This window comes from Panthera leo, chromosome B2 (genome assembly GCF_018350215.1).
Source record: "Panthera leo isolate Ple1 chromosome B2, P.leo_Ple1_pat1.1, whole genome shotgun sequence".
NCBI classification, from domain to species: Eukaryota; Metazoa; Chordata; class Mammalia; order Carnivora; family Felidae; genus Panthera; species Panthera leo.
Genome location: NC_056683.1, coordinates 118155178 through 118175809, shown reverse-complemented (window position 1 = coordinate 118175809; position 20632 = coordinate 118155178). Strand labels below are relative to the sequence as shown.

General features: G+C 38.8%; 2 protein-coding genes across 5 annotated transcripts in view; one reads left to right on the top strand and one right to left on the bottom strand.

The window, feature by feature from the left end:
- The window catches only part of MED23 (mediator complex subunit 23), a 45137-nt gene extending 38179 nt beyond the window's left edge, over positions 1-6958 (top strand). For 3 of the 4 annotated variants that reach the window (XM_042939844.1, XM_042939843.1, XM_042939845.1), the window contains 4 exons: positions 385-599; positions 1544-1664; positions 2414-2545; positions 4356-6958. In XM_042939844.1, coding sequence (XP_042795778.1) covers positions 385-599; positions 1544-1664; positions 2414-2545; positions 4356-4523 — 636 coding nt within the window. In that variant the 3' untranslated portion in view covers positions 4524-6958. Of the gene's footprint in view, positions 1-384; positions 600-1543; positions 1665-2413; positions 2546-4355 lie in introns of those variants that run through there. The other variant, XM_042939846.1, reaches the window with a different exon arrangement.
- An 809-nt stretch (positions 6959-7767) lies between these two features.
- ARG1 (arginase 1) lies at positions 7768-19048 on the bottom strand. Its single transcript, XM_042939842.1, has 8 exons — positions 18865-19048; positions 15287-15359; positions 12601-12775; positions 10883-11042; positions 9589-9683; positions 9163-9267; positions 8587-8723; positions 7768-8365 (listed from the first exon to the last, which is right to left on the bottom strand). The coding sequence occupies exons 1-8, from the start codon at positions 18919-18921 to the stop codon at positions 8199-8201; spliced, it is 969 nt and encodes a 322-aa protein (XP_042795776.1). The 5' UTR covers positions 18922-19048; the 3' UTR covers positions 7768-8198.
- Positions 19049-20632: the final 1584 nt, after the last annotated feature.

Sequence of the window (20632 nt, the reverse complement as noted above, 5' to 3'; positions counted from 1 at the left end):
ACTTGTTTGATTATGCACCTCTATGAATCATTTTTTCCTTGCACACCTCCAAAATATCTATATTTATCTGTGAGTTATATATGTGTACCAGTGTTGTCTGTATAATAGGTATTGGTAAGGGCAATTTTCCATACACTAGTATCAGATACTAGCCCTCTAACTCACAGACACTTATCCCCAGGTTCTTAACTGTATTTGACTTACTGTGAAACCACTCACTTTTGATTTCAAAATCTCCATTACACAAAAACACAAGCTAGATAAGTAAAAAATTTTAAAGAATGAGAATGTGCCATTATGTTAGGCTTTGGAGTGGAATATTAGAAATGGGGTGGAATACTGGATAAGTGATCATTTTCATCAGGCTTTCCTCTCATTTTAAAGGAGCCATATTGGATTGTTCTTCATGATCGAATTGTGAGTGTTATCAGCAGTCCCAGCTTGACCTCTGAGTCAGAGTGGGTTGGCTATCCATTCCGCCTCTTTGATTTCACTGCTTGTCATCAGTCCTACTCCGAGATGAGCTGCAGCTATACATTAGCTCTCGCACATGCTGTGTGGCACCATTCCAGCATTGGGCAACTTTCTCTCATTCCCAAGTAGGTATTATGATTTCTTAAATAAATTGGACTCTTTTTGTTTTGTGTGTTTTTTAACTCATTTACACATGAGGTATGCATCTCATTCAATAGAACAACTTGCAAAGTGAATTTTAATTACATAGAGTTTCTAAATAATGAGGAAGCTCTTTAATTTCAGAATTTTCTGTAAAAATTAATTTGTGTATGCAAGAAATAATCTGATATCTAGTTTTCCATCACAGTTTCAGGAGACTTCGTCAAATGCATGCTTTTTCCAGAATATATCTCACAAGTTGTATTTTGAACTGTATAACTCATATTAGCCTGTTTTCTGATTATTTTTTCTTGACTATACAATTGGTATTACTTAAATTCACATTTCTTGAGTATGGCATTTATATTAGATTGGCCATTCTCTTTTTATTTCAGATACATGTTTTTCCTACTATTCAAAAGTAGAACATTACTGTGAAACCTTCCATAAGCCAAAATGGCGTAAAGTGAAGCATATCCCACTCTTTCTAAAAGTTCATGTTATGCCACTTCGCTTTTATGGAAGATCTATATTAGTACCTATTTTTGCAAACCAAAAGAAGACCAAAGAGAATTTTTGCTTTTACGAAAAAAAAAAACCATCACTATAATAATGTAGGTCTTTTGTAAAAGCTAAGTGGCATGATGCAAACTTTCAGAAAGCACTCAGGGGATCCGGGGGTACCTGTAATTCCCCTCTGTCACTCAGTAATTGTACTGTTGAGAATGACTCCTAAATCTGAAGTAATTTATTTTGATAATCAAATGAAAATAATAGCCAGTGAGAAATGTAAGATTAATTAGAAAGAGAAACTTTAAAAAATATTACAAATTTTACAAAGGCTTGGGTAGGCTACATCAACAAAGTTCAAATAATTCAAATGATTTAAAGTCACAGGAAATTTTTATTTTTAATCTTCGAATTTTAGGTTTCTCACTGAAGTCCTTCTTCCTATAGTGAAAACTGAATTCCAGTTGCTTTATGTGTATCATCTTGTGGGACCATTTTTACAAAGATTTCAGCAAGAGAGAACTCGATGTATGATAGAGGTAAAATATAATCTGGCTTTTCTGTGATAAGATTAAGTCCTAAAAGATCTATGTAAGTTTATTTCCCAGTGTTTTCCAACCTGCATATCGTAACCATTAGTAGTGAAATTAGTTTAATAGGCTCTAAAAGCAATTTTAGAGGATTTAGCGTGCCTGTAACTTAGAATGCGTATAATAAGTTTGGTGCGGGATGTACTGAATTGGAAATATAGGGGAAATAACCATTATCAAGCTTGAGAAGAAAGTTAAGATGGAGAAGTGCATTTGAGAGCCTGCACTATAGTGCAGAGGAATTGATTAAAATCATGGAAATGGATGAAGTCAGTCAGTCTTACAAGAGTATAGAGAAAAGAAAATGAGACAGGAATAGAACCTTAAAGTATGAGCCACCAAATGGAACTAAGAAGGTACAATCTGAAGTATCTCTGAGACTGTGGTTATCTCAGACACTGAGAAGTGGTTTCTACAAAAGAGATTGTCTACCTCTTAATTTTAAGCAACATTCCTGAGTTACGAAGAGAAACTACGTTTAAGCCCTGTTGGGGGGGGGAGTTTTGTAGCACTCTGGATTCCATTATTAATGCAGACCGTATATATCCCATGCACATAGAGGTTTGTATGGTCAGCGACAATTCTTCAACAAACATGTTATCCCTCTGTGTTTGTCTTGTAATGGAGTCCAGCTGCATCATTCTAAATTACTGAATATTTTTGCCCATTTAAGTAATTTTATATTATTTGTTAAATAGATCGGTGTGGCATTTTATGACATGTTGCTGAATGTAGACCAGTGCAGCGCCCACTTAAATTACATGGACCCCATCTGTGACTTCCTGTATCATATGAAGTATATGTTTACTGGTGACAGTGTAAAAGAACAAGTAAGTTAACTTTATCTTTTAATGATGTTTAGTTTAGACAACTTGACTATGTGATGATATACTTTTGTTTGAGATTTTTAAATTTTTTTCTTTTAAGAGGAGAAGGCTGATGTTATTAGACCCTTTTAGGCTATATGAACACATTATTCTGCACGTATAAAGTAATAGTAAATACATGTTATCATTTCTCAAACTTTCCCCCCTTGATATTTGCAGCAGGGCATCTGAAAAAGACCGAGGTTGTTGATTAATAGTAATCTCATTAGAAAGAAACAGTATGGTATGACTACTTTTTGAAAAGACCAGGGAGGTGTGGTGTAAAGAGTAAAGGAGGTCCTGCTTTTCCCCCACAGTGATTAGGGTACACTCTGGGGACATTGGACATATTGCAGCATGACTAGAAAACTGAAGCCAGGGGGATCACGAGAATAATTCGGAAAGGGTATTTGAAGGAACTGGAGGAACTTAACATGAATTGTCAAAGTCCCAGGGAATTGTTCATGTTCTCACTATTTGGAGGATTGCCATTTGGAATAGGCATTAGATTTGTTCTGTGTCACTTCAAAGGGCACACAAACTCCAGTGAAGTTAAAGGGAAGCACGTTCTGAGTCAACATATAAAGAGCTACTTTCTAGTAAAGTCACTGGAAAGTGGCAAGGACATCCTTGAATCAGAACTGAGTTTCCTTATCTGTAGGAAACAATCTTGGCTCTTTTAGAAGGATGGAGGTAGGGCAGGTAGGTGAAGGCAGGTGAACTCCTCTCCATACCTTAATGTTATTCTTTCTCTGGTAGGAAAGGAAGGTAAGTTGATATATAAACACATGAATCCTAGTCTACTGGATTGTTTCCTTGGACCTAGGGACATGGGGTAGGAAGGATGTTGATTCCTTTATGCCTCAGCAAGATTGTCAAGGAGATTTGAGTGGGAACCAATACAGAAATGTTTTATTTAGCATATCCTTTATATTTAGGCCTGAAAAATATGTATATTTGGGACACCAGGGAATACAGAAAGGAAAAATTATTAATGGGCTGATTTTTCCTGGTAAGATCAAAGAGCATTTGAATGAAGCTAAGAAAGCCATGGAACTGCTTGATGTTTTTATTTCGAAGTAAAAGTAGATTTTTTTTTTAAGTTTATTTCTTTATTTATTTTGAGAGAGGGTGTGAGCACGGGAGGGGGAGAGACACGGAGAGAGAGAGAATCCCAAGTAGGCCCCATGCTGTCAGCTCAGAGCCCGATGGTGGGGCTTGATCCCACAAACCGTGAGATCATGACCTGAGGCAAAACCAAAGTTGGAGGCCCCTAAGTAAAAGCAGATATAATGTTATTTTGTTTCAATTCCAAGTATAAATCAAAACCAAAAAATTAGCTGTGTTGATAAATGTTACAGATATAAGTTATTCAAAGAACTTCAAAGTATAATCATGCTTCACGCTTCTGTGATGGTGGCATTTTAAAAGGATGAAGAACGCGTAATGTACGCTATACTAGCTTTTGACAGTGAGATGACTGGCTAGCTAGGTAAGTGGGTATGTTTTTGTAAGTGTATGCATGTATAGATATATGCACACACACATATACACACATATATAACATATAATGTGTGTGAGGGCGAATGCAGTTTTTTCCTCGTGTACGAGAATTTTATTTGCTTTTGTTAAAACCTGAAACACATAAGAAACTCTTCATCCAGCCCACTCTACTCCCTAGTTTATCATCTCCAGATATGCATAAGTCACTTCTTTCAAGGTGGGAAATTGAAGTTCTCTGGTTAAAATATTTTTTAATGTGTTTATTTCGCAGGTAGAGAAGATTATCTGTAACTTAAAACCAGCTTTAAAACTCCGTCTTCGATTCATCACACACATTAGCAAGATGGAACCAGCTGCAGTGCCCCCACAAGCCATAAATAGTGGGTCTCCAGCACCTCAGTCTAATCAGGTGCCAGTGTCTTTACCGGTCACTCAGTGAGGGCAGGGTGTACCGCGGTGAAAAGGAAGACACATCTGTCTTTGGAAGTGGACTCAAATCTATTAAATCTGAACATGATCCTGCTACATAGAGAGAGATACAGTAGAAGCAGTGATGTTCAGATTGTTTTATTTTGATTCAAATGATGAATCTGTTGATACTTTACAACTCCCATCTCCCTACCGGTATTTTTGTCTCTAAGAGATAAACTACATGTTGCTCATATCCATCACAATTTATTAGAGCTACCTAGGAATACTGAGGTATCTATGATCAAATGACTCTTACTAGATCCTTTCGATCTTTCCTATCTAGTCCCCGGTTTTATTTTTAATTTTTATTATTAATGACTTCTGCTTTCAAATACATTGTTTTAAAGGCAACACACATGTGAAATAGTTATTACAAATCATTTTATACATAAATCTATCTTGGTGTATCTTTGGGATAGGAGATTTTTGTCAAGTAAGGGACTCGAATTTTCACTTCATTGCAGGAGCAAACACAGTTTCCTATTCTTTTAAAAATGGCTTAAAATTTTTACCATAGATTTCCAAAGAAATGGGCTAACATTTCTATTAAGGCAGATTGGCAAGTTTTTGCTTTTGCTATGGACTTGAACTTACTGTATGAAATGAGTTTCAAAGCCATGTAAAAAAATAACACAGAAAGGCATAAACTTAATAAAATAATACTTAAATGGTGATTCTCCAATCTCTGTTTCTAAAAGTAAATTAATTGCTTTTCCAGGTTGACACTCTCACCTGGCCAATGATGTGATTCTTTAAGTTTTTATACTCTTGAAATTCTTAAGTTAATGTATTTTTAATTATAGCATACATTGTGGTTCTTTATGGTTTATCAGATTTTAAGAGGCAAACTTAATTTGGGGAGGATGGGGCAATGGCGTTAAGATTGTAAGATTTGAAAATAATTAGTAAAATCTGTTGAATGAGCAAACCGTCTGATTAATTACTCAGTCTGAACGGGTGTCTGCTGTGTTCCAGGCAGTATGCTGGCTAGGTTGTAACAAGAGAACTGGGCTGTTTCTACAGGTTGTACACTGCATTTGGTGACTGACACTGACCTAATAAACTGTAGTTTACTCTCATTTATTTTCTCCACTTTCCTGACATTGACCTAGGAACTAAGAGTTACTGATTTTTTTTTTAAGGAATCAGAAATGTGGCCAACTGTATTTTAGATTTTTATTTCTGAATACATTTCTCTTAGATCTCTCCTTGTGGTTCATATTATTGTAATCACTACATCTTTATTTGCCATGCAAGTCTGGCTTAAAATGTATGTAATGGTATAAGTAATTTTTCTAGGTTAATAATTTCCTTAAAATTCTCCAGAAATGTTATGCTAGAAATGATTTCAAGTGTTCCCTTTGGCATAGTTTCACTTACTCTTACTGACTTGAAGAATATATTGCTTTGAGATCCTAGAATGGAATAATTGTGACTCTGGTATTACACAAACAGAATAAAGGAAGTGAAAATCAGTGTGACTGTCTCAAGGACAAATACATTCCAGTTAATTTATTAAAAATTCCATTTGTTTCCTCTCTAGCTAAAAATAAGGGGATATGATTTTCCCAAAATAGGCTTTTAAAAGAATTGTTAATCAGAGACAATAGAAGAAGATAGAAGCTTTATTTGGGTTTAGAATGCACCTGAGGGAAAAACATCGCCTTTATATTCATTTCATCCTCAAAGTTTTTCTTTTTGAAAATGAATAGTAATCTAGAGTGGCTCTGTCCCATAGGACTTTCTGCAGTGGTGGAAATATTCTGTATCTGTGCTGTCCAGTACAAGACTCAGAAGGTCCGTGTACTGAGCACCTGAAGTGTAGAGCTGCATTTTTAATTTTATTAAGCTTTAAATAATTTAAATAACCCCACGTGGCTATTGTATTGAACATTATACTTTACAGTAAGATGTATCATAATTGCTTTGACCTAAAAGTAATTCAGTAAAATACGTATCTGACAGAGTCTATAATGTCAACAGTTAGATTTAAAATTCTGGATTGCTTGTGAAAAATCAGGTGATAGGGGCTCTTTAACACATAGCTGTTACAACAACAATAAAAATCCTTTCATGGGACCTGCTTCATCACAGAGTCCATTTGAGTTTCTATGTAAGTTGGGGAGAGGGGGAAGAGTTTGCTTCCCTGGTTTTAATTATATACCTGACCCTTGAACAACACAGGGGTTAGGGGTGCTGCCCCCCACACATAGTCGAAAGTTTGTAACTTTTGACTTCCCAAGAGTTTAACCACTGATAGTTTACTGTTGACTAGAAGCCTTACGGATAACATTAGCAGTCAATTAACACACATTTTGTCTGTTACGTATATAATATACTGAACTCTTACAATGAAGCTAGAGAGAAGAAAATGTTATTAAGAAAATCCTAAGGGGGCGCCTGGGTGGCACAGTCGGTTAAGCGTCCGACTTCAGCCAGGTCACGATCTCGCGGTCCGTGGGTTCGAGCCCCGCGTCAGGCTCTGGGCTGATGGCTCGGAGCCTGGAACCTGTTTCCGATTCTGTGTCTCCCTCTCTCTCTGCCCCTCCCCCGTTCATGCTCTGTCTCTCTCTGTCCCAAAAATAAATAAAAAACGTTGAAAAAAAAAATTAAAAAAAAAAAATCCTAAGGACAAGAAAATACATTTACAGTACCGTATGTATCAAAAAATTGTATATAAGTGGACCCATGCAGTTCAAACCCATGTTGTTCAAGGGTCAACTGTAGTTTACTCTCATTTATTTTCTCCACTTTCCTCACTATATTCCATAGCCAAGATGAGTTTTCAGGGTGTTTAAGGATTTCAGCTAATGAGATACACTCTGATTACAATGAGTAAAAGTAAGAAGTTTGGAAGCCACAGATCATTTTAAGTGAAATTCCTATCCGAGTTAGATCTTAGAAACAATAGCAATTTGATTTCTTTTTTCTACCTCCAGGGTAGGCCTCCAGAAAGCCTACGTGAATAGAAGCTTTGCTTAAAATATAAACCAACACCATGTCTGAGGTTTTTACAAAAGTAAAACATGATCGTCAAACATTAATGAATGTGGAGATTCCCCAGGCCCTATCATTGCCCATTTTGCAGTTGAAGAAACCAGAGCCAGAGTTTCATTTCACCAGGCTTACAGAATTTTGAGGATGATGATTTCACTGTGGCTTTTTAAATCCTTAGCAATTCCATGTATTTAGAAACATGTAGACATGAGAGAACCTTAATATAGAGAGTTTATTATAAAAATCACATCTTTTGAACAACATAAGAATATGATCCCTTTCAGGTGGGGTAAGCTTAATCTGCTGACATCAGGAGTCCCATTCTACATGTGTGGGCTTAAACAGGTGTGTGTTTGTTTTAAAGGCCAGCAAATGTTATTTGGAAGTTAACGTATCCTTCTCTAAGGATGTCTTTTGCCAAAATGAGAAATACAAACTTTTCAGTTTCACAGAAGTTAGAATGTCCAAGTCTTGAATTTCATACCAGAGGGAATTGATAGTTTATACTAATTTTAATAATAATTACCAAGGCAGAAGATTTTTTGGGAAGATCAAATCACTGGGGCAATAGCTGTAAGCTTAAGTAAGTTATTAGATTGGCGAATTATGACATTAGCTATGAGATTTTTACATGGCATGTCCACATTTACTTAGGTGGGTTAAGGTAGTCAATAGGCTTATGATTACCCTCCCGAGCAACTCCAAAGCAAGCCAAGGTTACTGTTACTGCTGTGTTCACTGTTCGAGTTACTTCTTCCAGTGTCTTCCCCAGAGATGGGTTCACTTCCATTATATCTAATCCTGAGAGTAGCCCTGTAATAACAAATGAAAATAATGTAATTTGGTAAATAGTTGACGTTTTTAGTTCATAACCTGACTTGAAATATTATCCAGGAGTGTAAAGAGGTGGGGATTGCATCATGAGATGGGCATTCTGGAAGTGTCCAATGGGCCTTGACTTTGAGATCAGGGGGTATAAATCTATATTGGCCATGTGTACACTTGCTTCTTTATTCACCCCAGTTTTTACCTACCTGTTTTGTAAATTTCTTCTGTAATGTAGAGACCTTCTCTGTAAGTCAGACCTCCCGGGACTGGTGTGCCAGTAGCTGGTGTGAAGGATGGGTCCAGTCCATCAACATCGAAGCTCAAATGAATTGGCCTTTTCTTTCTTTTAAGAGGTGGGAAGGACACTCAGCTTAATTTTTTTTTTTTTAATTTTTTAATGTTTACTTATTTTTTGAGAGAGAGAGAGACAGAGTGTGAGTGGGGGAGGGGCAGAGAGAGAGAGGGAGTCACAGAATCTGAAGCAGGCTCCAGGCTCTGAGCTGTCAGCACAGAGCCCGATGTGGGGCTCGAACTATGAACCATGAGACCGTAACCTGAGCTGAAGTCGGACGCTTAACCAACTGAGCCACCCAAGGCACCCCAGGAAACTCAGTTTAAAGTTAGTGGTTTAATATGTACCACAGAAATACAGTTCTTACCTTGTTTCATCAAAAGTAACAATCCAGTGAAGTTCTATGATTTTATATAGAGTCCTTATTAATAACTTAACATCTATTAACATCAGTAGTAAGTCTTTTTAATAATATTTACAAGGATCATACCTTCCTAGTAGGTAGCTGAGTGCTTCTTCCATCACCTTGCCAATGCCCAGTTTATCCACTTCAGTCATTGAAAAATACTTAATACCCAGAGTTTTCAAAATATAGCTATGAAAGAGGAAATATTAATATAACCTACAATTAATAAAGAGTCTAGTTCTATGCACTACTGTTTCCTTTTAAAGAAAAGATCGTTGTGGTATGATACATAAAATATTTGAGTTCTGTGACCTATATGTATATATCAATGTATTTTTAACAGCAAGCCAATATAAAATTCACCTGAGTTATATACATAAATACTTATATGGATATATAGATATCGATATAATGCTTGGTACTTAAAACAATTTTTGTGTCACAGGTTTGACCAGCATGCATGCAAAAGGGAGAAAGCGAAGGTAAATCGCATCAAGGAATTAAACTTACTGTTCCCCAGGGTCCACGTCTCTCAGGCCAATATACACAATATCTTTGGCGGATATGCAGGGAGTCACCCACGAGAATCCTGGTACATCAGGGATCTAAAATTGCAATGTTTCCATTTGGTTAACATGTATGATTCTTGAGCAGATCTTACCTTAGAAGTAAAGGGCACTTATCGGACTGCGTATATCTTACATTTAGAACACGAGTTTCGAGGAAATCATTAAAGACAGTACAAAATTCAGAAGAGAATGCCTGCCTCCCCTTGTGGCACTCTAGATTTGCTTACCCACCCTCACCCTGTGGCCCAGACCTGACCTGAATCATTTGTCAGCATTTACCTGCTCTGTGCCCCATTCCACTGGACCCTGTTTTCCCAAAACTCTGCCATAAAGAAATCAGTGTGCTTTCATTACTTTTGTAGCTTCCTTCTTTCTCTCATCAGTAAGGACTTAATCCCAGAGGATGGCTTAGAGTGACTGGGGGAATTTTCGGGCAGCCCTTTGGTTGCTTTCCAGATGTCCCAGAGCCAGAGATGGCTGTTCCCATGTAAGTTTATAAACCTATCACTTGGTCATCAGTTCTGAGCCTTTAACAAGGGGATTTGCATCCCCAAGGATCATCATAAAGACCAACATACTAAAGCTATATCAATAAAAATTGTTTTATTGATATGCTACAGAATATCAATGAAAATTATGAACCACAGTGTTAAATCTGGAATGTCATATGTGTTAGAAAAGAAGCTTCTAGGGAACAGGAGGTAGTTCTTCCTCTTGCGATGTAGATATGAACTTCTCACAGTAAAGATGTTAAATAATAAGCCATTGTAATACACATTTTAAAACACTTTTGAAAATTCCCATGACATGGAGGGGACACTCGGTAAGAATGAGAGGCTGTGTGGCATGCAGTAGGAAGACGTAGGTTGTCGGAGACCAGTTTTGGCCCTTGCCTTGCCATGTACTTGGCATGTGATCTTGAGCAAGTTATAACCTCTGAACCCCTGCTAACTTGCTTATATAAAGGATCACTTTCTGCCCCACCTACTAAAAAGGGTAGTTTAAAAATCAAAAGGGAAGATATTTGTAAGGTCAGTTTGCAAACTACCATGTATGGCAGAGGCACAGAGCCTCACTACCCTTATCCGCCACCCCCTTTGCTTATTGACTGCTGACAAAATGGATTGAGATCACACCACAAATAAGATGGCACAGGGTTCTTCCTTCCTTTCTATCTCCTGAACTTCTGCTAAAGCGATGATTCTTCTGTAATAGAATACCAACCAGCCTTTTACCTTTCCTTTTAGTTCCTTCAGGAGGAAAGACACAGGTTGTCCGTGCAAGTTCCCACTTGTGGTTGTCAATGGAGTGTTGATATCAGTGTGAGCATCCACCCAAATGACGCAGAGATCTGGGTGGACCCTGGCATGGCCAGAGATGCTTCCAATCGCCATACTACACAGGAAAAAAAAAGTTTGTGTAAACAACAGCTTTGCAGTTTATGACATCCATCATATTATTAACTCAGTGCTCTCACTTGGTTTTCCTTTAAGTCAAAATGGCTGCTATTTCTGACAGATTTTTAATTAGAGCTGCCAATTAAAAGAGAAATCATAGCTTATGTTAATTGCTAGCAAGTTATGTTTGCATCAATGGCCTTGCTAAAAAACTTGTGATTTTTTTGTTTTTTGGAAACCACCTTCTAATAAAATTGCAAATTATTATTTTAAGCAAAAGAATCTGTATAAAACACTAACCACATGAATTCCTTAGCATGAGACACTATTTAATTCTCAATATTGTATCAGGCTGATTTTCTGTACTCTCGATTCTCTCGGTAAATACTTCATTCTCTCAAGTGAATTACCACAGAATCCTTCCATTTTTCCTAAAATCCAATTATTTTACAATGGGAGAGTATCACTCAGAAATCCTTGTATTCATTTCAGCCAGGATATCCTGGGTGCTTACTCACTGTTCAACACTCAGATCCTCTGCTTGAAGTTTGAGTATTAATTACTCAGCTTGATGTTTGTTTTCCCTTCAGATTTCTTGTCTTGAGGCTATTTGCCACTCTTAAAATTTCCACTTACAAATGTTTCCACTTAAAAAGAAAGTGAACCCCAGTTTCTCAGCTGAGTTTTAGGGGAAACCAAGGAGCTGAGGTGATTGACTCTTACATCAAGAGTGATTGTAATGTTGTACTTTCTGACCTGATCAGACTTCTGATAATGTATCCAGCGACCTTGAGGGTAGACGTTAAGAAGGTTGATGCACAAAAATATTTTTGCCACATTTATAATTGTGAAAATTTGAAAATTACCTGAGTATCTGACAATATGGATATGTATAGTGATTTTTAATACCTTGATGAAAAATTATGTGACAATAAAAATTATGCCTATCTATATCATGAAGTAACATAAGGAAATCTGTGCTTTAGGTTAAGAATAACATATAGGATAACACACGCACTTGGTAAACAAAATCAGGTACAATAAAAACAGTATGGCAGGAAAGAAATATGCCAGAATTTCAGTTTCATTTGAAATGGTTGTTAGGAAGCTAAAGTTACTACAATCTTATTTACGTGTGTGTATGTTTCAAGAATTTGAAAACATTACCTTTATAATGGGCAGCATAGACTTTAAATATTGACTGTAATAAGTTGTTCCTATTACCCTATTATTGTATCAAGTACAATGAGCTGGCTGTGACTTCCTCATGCTTATTTATTTCGGAATGTAAGTTTGTGTGGAATTGTTTACGGAAATCCATTCATGTCATGTATTTTCTGCTGTAATAAAGATAATGCAAGACTTCAAATAGAGGGGAGTCTGTGTTTCCAAAAGAAAGTAGCAACCAATGCAATTAAAAGGAAAAAAGGCAGAAAATTTGGTATAAAGTATTGATCAGTGCTTTCCCTTTCATATTTTCTCTCTCCTCATGGTTTTGGTCATCCTCCCTCATGCCATTTGTGCCAGACTTCATGGAGAAAAGCATTAAACAAGACCTGTGATCTCCGCCCAGCACCAGGCTGGTCCTTCCATTCTTCTTCACCTCTGCCACCACACCAGCCAGCTGCTCATTCGCTTTTCCCACAGACCTTGGATTCTTCACAATTTCAAAGGGAGGATCATTAGGGACGTCAACAAAGGGCAGGTCCCCGTAATCTTTCACATCACACCCTATAATTAACACCAAAAGTTTCAGGTTACTACATAAAAAAAGATGACAGTCTGTGTACGATGATTCCAAATTTACAAAACAGTGCACTTTTATAAGCAAAGAAAGCATCTGGAAGGACTGCAAAAGTTGCAAAGGCAGAAGAATCCACGTCTACTTTTGCCTGACGTCATCCTCTCAGCTGAACACCGGGGTCTCGGTCAATACTTGTGGAACCAATCCAGTTAGGCTGGACACTAAAGTATGACAGCGATAATCTTCTGGTTTGGGCTTAACGAGTGGCTTCGCTCTCTTGATCTCTCTGTGGCCCTCTCTCTGCCTATGTTCTTTCCACCTTTGCAATAAGCGTGTCTTGTATTTATAATAAAAAATAGTTTTTTTAGAAGAATATGTGTGTGTGTGTGTGTGTGTGTGTGTGTGTGCATTTATGCCCAGAAGGAAATACACTAGTATTTTCTAAGTTTCCTGACTCTGTAATTAACAGTACTTGGTTTCAATCCAATCTGTCACTTGCTGAAGTAGCTCAGCTCTGTCCTCTGTGCATTGGACCTGCCTCAGTAATGGTATCAAAACTCAATAAGTATATTATCAGCAATGAGCCTAACACTTCAGTGAACTCAGGAAATAAAGGCTTTATTATTATACTTTTATAATAGGGAGAAATTGCAGGTAACCCAAAGTTCCTAAGGACATGGGTGCATTTGCTAGAAAGCCTTGCATTAAGCTTCAAGGTACAGAGAGCTTTATGTAAAACTGACATGGGACCAGTTCAGTGTTCTGATCTAACTAGTCATTGTATATTGTATTTATTTTATGCTTGCGCATATCCATGATTCAGTAACACCTTTAAGAGATTTAACTTGATATAAAATCTGACCAAATGATGCTTGTTTACTGAGACACTAATCCAGTCCATTTACCCAACATTTCTGTTCTCTAGCTCCCTCCTTTTTTCAGCTTCATGAGGTGTAATTCTTATTTACTATTTTATTCTTATTTAATTAATTCTTATTTACTATTTTATTCCTATTTAATTAATTCTTATTTATCATTTACTAAAATTCACTCATTTTAAGTGTACAGGTCAACGAATTCTAGAAATCTATAGTCTTGTAACCAGAACCATAATCAAGATTTAGAACACCTCCCCTATGCCCCCCAAACTCCCCCATGCCCCTTTGCAGTCATGCCCTGCGCCCACCCCAAGGTAGGCCCCCCTGCTGATCATCTTGCTGTTGCTGTGCTTTTGTCTTTTCTAGAATTTCACGTAAAAGCGGTCATACAGTAGGTAGTCTTTTGTGTCTGGTCTCTTTCACTTAGCATGTTGTCTTTGAAGTTCATCCATGTCCTTGCCTGTGTCAGTGGTCTGTTCCTTTTTATTGTTGGGTACTATCTTATAGTACGGATGTACTACTTGTCATTTATCCATTCACCAGTTGATGGGCATTTTGTTTTCTTTTTTTTTTTTTTTTTTTTTTGGCTATATAAATAATGCTGCTAGAAACATTCAAGTGCAAGTCTTTGTGGGGATGTGTTTTCACTTCTCTTGGATAAATACCTAGGAGTAGATTTGATGGGTGAAAAGGCAAATGTATGTTTTTTGGAGAAACTGCCAAACTGCTTTCCAAAGTGGCTCTATCATTATACATTCCCACTGGAAACGGGAGGGTTCCAGTTGCCCTGTGTCCTCTCCCATACTTAATCAGGATGTTATATGCAAAGACAACATCTGCTTTAGCCTGTACTTTTAAATTCTATATCATGTTTTCCTTTGTCTGCTCACGTATGTGTATGTGAATGTATATGTACGTGCATACGCACATACACACTATGCAAACACCAGGTGCTATCGTCATCATCATCATCCTCGACATCATCATTTATTTCCTTTTACAAACAGGGGTCCTCTTGCTAGCATTGTACTTCCTGCTGCCCCTTACTTTTCATTTGCAAATCCCCCACCTCCCTTACCACCCACCCAACCCCAGTTCTTGCACACAGATTCTTATACAGTAAAAAGTTTGGCTGGAAAGACAAAATACCTGAGTGAAGATATTCATCCAACAATACTTACTGAGCATTTTCTCCACACACTGCCATATATATATATATATATATATATATATATATATATATATATACACACACACACACACACACATATATATATGTGTATGATATATATATATATATATATATGATTGTACTTCTAAAGTTATCACTAGTGCTGCAATTCTGTGCGATAAATGTCATTCCAGATATACCCCATTCCAGCAGGAGCCTCTACCTTTTTTTTTTTTTTTTTTTTTGAGAGCACATGAGCACACAAGTTGGGGAGGGGGTAGAGGGAGAAAGAGAGAATCGTAAGCAGGTGGCACACTCAGCGTGGAGCCCAACTCGGGTCTTGATCCCATGACTCTGGGATCATGACCTGAGCGAAATCAAGAGTCAGCACTTAACCAGCTAAGCCACCCAGGTACCCCAGGCTGATCGTCTTTCAATGGAAAAATTACCTTGTTCTTTAAGTTTCTCAAGCAGGCCAGCCTTTCTCAATACTGTAGGGCCTTCTTCCACGCCTCCTCGTGGCTGAACAATTAAACAATAAAATAATTCAGATGTGATCAGCTGCCTACAATAGAAACTCTTCTCATTATTTAATCAGTTGAGTTCCTACAGAGCTGGGAATTTACACCATCTCATTTAGTCATCACAGCAAGGCAGACTGAATTAGTCCTATGTTAAAAATGAGGATCTAGAATCAGAGAGGTTATAGAGTTCTCCTATGGGCACACAGCTAACAAGTGGCAGAGCCTTATTTCACATCCAAGTTCTTTGGATTCCAGAACCTGCATCGCCTCTCCCCATGACAGACACCATGTTATCAACAAGGTGAGCACGTATTTTGTGCGAAAGCACTCTGATAGAAAATCATGAAAAAGAGAGGGCTTCTTTCTTGGGGTAACTCATAAGCTAATATGGAATTTGTATATTGAACCCCAATTACGGTACTAGGAGAGTTACTTCAATGCAGATACAAGATGCTTTAACAACAAAAACAGGCTGCTCCTAGCTCAGCTGGGGACAGAGCATGTGTCAGGTAAGGCTACATGCAGTAGGTGACATTTCAGCAGAGTCTTGCAACACAAGTAGGTTTTCAGGAAAATGGATGGTGGGATGGAAAAATACTGCAAACCCAGGGGAAAACTTGGGTAAAAGCATAAGGGAAAAAAAAAAGCAAGGCAGGAGAGCCCTACGTGCATGTCCTCATGGCAGTGAGTTAGCGAGCTCCTGGGGAGAAAGCAGGCAGCAGAACGTCATCACTTGGGAGCTGAATCCACAAAGACCAGCCCGGTATTTCAGGTTTTGACCTGGTTAGGCACCATGGACAAGAATTCTCCTCTTGTTGTTTTTACATCAGAAAATCGAACACACTTCCTTCTTGCAATAAATCCTCTCTAGACTCCTGGCAGAATAGAAGTCTTAAGAAACAATTTTCTTATGCACCTCTCTGATTCTAATTTCCAACAAGGCTTTTAGACACAGAACGTTATTTTGCATTGTCCCACGAGATGTGCCAAAAGGCTCATGTGTCTATATCCCTGGGATTGGGGCTATGGCACCAAACGAAGCAAATATTTCTACCTAATTCCAGATGACTCACCCTGGCTGCTAAGCAAATCCTCAATGTCAAATTCCTGCTCCTGACACATGTTGCTCCTTTTCTCCATTCCCTTCTTGAATGACTACCCTCCCTGCCCCCCGCCCCCCCCACACACAACCTTCATCAAGCAGATATAATTTCCCTTTCTTTAAACCTCAGTAGAGTGCTGCTTGGCTCAAGTTTTGCCTCTGGTTTTGTACTTGCTTGCTTTGTCTTTCCTCCTTATTAGAGTTCAGTCCAATGTTCTTTCCACTTGTGGCACTGTGTGTTGTAGTTAGGGCTGACACTTACTAGGTGCTCACAGATTGTCACCTTGAGAAAACTCCCTGGCCTTTTCCCCTTTCCTTTCAAGCTTTAGAACAAGTCTTACAGACGCCTTGGTTGACACTATATCTGCTCTAACACAGTGGTTACATTTCCCAGAGTGACTCTTTCTATCATTCTTTATTTGTTTGAGTCAAAATGCTTCTCACGATTGGTATCTCCTCGTTGCTTGGTTTATCCGCCCAGTTTGGAAATCATTTTGTTAACTCTACTGACTCTGAAGCTGGGTCCAGATCCCTAAATGCCCACAAGTGTGAAGTATGCTGTGGCTCTACAGGCATCGACCCAAGTCAGGTGCATAGGCTTTGAATCATACAATCCTGTCTGGAACCACACAGCCAAGGCTAGCAACTTAGCAGATTACTAAACCTCTCTGATCCTCAGTTAACTATAAAATAAATATAATACCTCATTTTTTGCCATCGCCTCTCCCCCACCCCTCACTGCCTTGCGAGGGAGTGAGGCAGGGGACGGAGGCTTTTCTCAGACTCAACCTTCTCCTCATCCTAATCCTCTAATCCTCTCCTTTGCCTGTTTGTCAGCCTTCTACCTCCTTTAGGTGAGGAGAGATGCTAATATGCTGGCCACCATCTCCCTCTATGCTATGGCTTAGTGCAAAAATATCTCTGCATCCTTACTACCACGAGACAGTAAGCTTCATTCTCATGGGGCCATTAATAGGGGAAGAGCTGTAGGGAAAAAACAAAAAAAAGAAATACCAAGAATGGAAAATGCATCAGGCTGTATTTCAAAATACTATCCCTTTGAAGGGCTATCCCTATCAGCATAAGGTCCTCTGCCGAGGTCCAGGGGCCAGAGTATGCTCAGGCTGTTACCTCCCTCCCTCGCTCCCTCCCTTCTGCCTCCCTTCCTTCCTTCTGAAATTTTTTGTTTTCCTCCCTCCTTTCCTTCCTTTTAGTCAGCTATTTTAATTCTGTCTTTGTTAAAACCTGTCCCGAGAATAGGTGAGTACATTGTGGGTTTTGCGATTAACCCCAGCACTAGAAGAAACATTTCTCCGTCAGCCAAATGTCCCCATGATTCGGGAGAGGGCTTTAAAGGACTAGGAGGGAAGTGCTGCCGTATTTACTGACAGTCCAAATGCAGTTTGGGTCTCTACCCTCTGACCTCTCCCAATCTGTTTTGCAATAAAATGCCAGAGTGCCAAGCGCAGGTTCAAAACTAAGAGGAGCGAAGTACGGCCTACATGGGCAAAGAGACAAAGAAGACCCCGTTTGAAATAACAACAGTGACAAAAGTTTCACCCCTAGGAGTTTCAATTCGCTTTGTCAGGTTGCCTTTGTTTTTGTTCTTTATTTCCCCCTTTAAGCACAGATGCATCCTGGAGCCTAAGGTGTCCATAATCACATTCTATCTGCCAGAATGAGTGTGCCCAGGCAGAAGAAAAGACCATGTAATGAAATGTTCCTGGCATGTGTTGGCAATCAGGGAATTTCATAAATGCATCGGTCCTTTCAATACTGCCAACTTCCAGTTGGATTTTCTTTTCTTTCTTTTTTCCTCCCTCAAAAAGGGCTACACAAAGGGTTCTGCCCAGCCCATGAACTAACACTTTCACAGAAGCATTAAAGCCCTCAAATGATGTGAATCAGTCATAAAGTTGCATAAAGCAATAACATTTAGGTTATGCAAATTACAAGAAGTCTGAAAATTGCTGCCAATCTATGAAATGGCTCTAGGCATTAATACATCCCTAAACCAATGTGTTTTCTTAAAATCCTCTTGCCCTCTATGTATGCACTGTAAAACCCAAAACCACAAGAACATGGAAATCTCAGTGAATAGCTATAATACAAAAATAGTCCATTTCCATTCAAATAAAAATATGTTCTCTTAAACAATAAGAAGAAAAACTTAGTAGGTTCAAATAGAACTGGCTGTGGCTGAGATTAGGAACCACCAGGATAGGTGACATGGTGATCATAATTCTACAATGTTGCAAAAGGGTAAGAAGACTTTAAAATATATATTTCAGGCCCAGTTGCACCAGGGAACTGAACTAACCAGACATGAACACTTTCCTAATTCTAAAGTCTGAAACTCTGTGATAAATTCCAGTTATTCAAAGCCGAGTGTTTTACTCACCTGGCCCTTTGAGAAAGGCACTCCGATGATCCCAATGGATTTTGACTTGGAACTCATGCTCTGCCCCTTTTCTCTGCTGCACTGAGTTCTCCAGCCAGGCACCGCTCTCTACAACCCTCAGTGACAGAGGACACACATTTTCCCCCCCATTTATAACTGGGTCGAATCTGTTTACCTTATTCTAATGAGGAAGACTGGCTCCACCCGCTGCACCAAAGCATGACAGGCAAACCGGGATGTCTTGCGAATTCTTCATACCTGGAATCACCACGAGTCTTTGGAGTCCAGGTCTCTAATTAGGTGAGATTATTCATGTCACCGGTTCATCCCATTTTACAAAGTCAGCTGAATGACTGGACTCTTTCCTGACCACAACCTTGATTTCCTAATCATGATAATCTTTTTTAATCACAACCAATTAATCATAACCACACAAGTAGCACCACGGTTCTAGCTGTGGCAACTCGGGGCAGGGCACTTGCCTCCTCCAGGCCTTTGAATCCTCCTGTGTGGGACAGGGCTGGGCCTGGTGAGTCGGTCTCTCACTTCCCCTCCAGTCCTGCAATGCTGAGTTCAGGTGTCACACAGGAGGATTAATGTTTAACCCATGGGACACGCCTCAGACACCACCAGGGTACAGAGGCAGGGAAAGCATATGATTTGCTTTTCTGGTCATTACTTAAAAGGAAAACGAATTACCTGATTCATAACCCGAAGATGTTACCGTACTCATTTTGAAATACGGTGTGCAGGAAAATAACAATTTTTGGAAGCGTAAGGTCCTAATCAAGACATAGAAGTAAAAAGAGCCAACATTAAGTTTTTATCATGTGCCAGATGCTGTCCTGTTTTATATTATATCATTTAATCCTTTACCGATTTCACAGCAAGTCTGACCATTAGTTCCATTTTATGATAAAGACACTGAAGCTCAGAGAAGTTGCCAAATACTATGCATAGGTGATAGGGAAGAGCCATGATTCAGTCTTAGGCATTCTGGGTCCACCCAAACACTAGGCTTTACACTCCAAACACGGGTGAAGCGTCAGCTTTCTGTGCCTGTCAAACCTGTGTGTCCTTGGAAGTTATTTATCATCATGCAGAAGTATGAATTTAAAAGAAATGCACCCTAAAAATTCCTCACAATTTAAACTGATACCATTGACATTTAAAAGGAAATTTCATTTAGTAGAAACTAATGTCTTTTTCCTATTAACGGAAGAGAATATTGTGGAGTATTTAAATGCCATAAGGGCAGGAAGCGTTGTCTGCTCTATCCCCAGTGCCTGGAACAGTGCTGATATGTGATAGCCACTCAATAAGTATTCATTGAATGAGCAAATGAGGAAACCAAGGTCTCACAAGTCTATCTTGATAGGACCTTTTCTAATTAGGCTTCTTTTTTTTCAGAGTTTTATTTATTTCTTTTGAGAGAGAGAGAGAGAATGCAGGGGAGGGCGAGAGAGAGGGAGAGAATCCCAAGCAGGCTCTGTGTTGTCAGTGCAGAACCTGATGCAGGGCTTGATCTCACAAACTGTGAGATCATGACCTGAGCTGAAGTCAAGAGTTGGATGCTCGACCGACTGAGCCAGCCAGGTGCCCCGTAACTAGGCTTCTTATCTTTCCCTTGTGAATTGGTCTATGTATCCTAGATATTTACTTGTGGTGTTTTGCATAGCTAGGTATTCACTTCTCATGGTGTTCATGTTGCAAATGGCTATTTCCAATCTATCACTGTTTACTCTGATAACTTTGCATAGGTTATCAC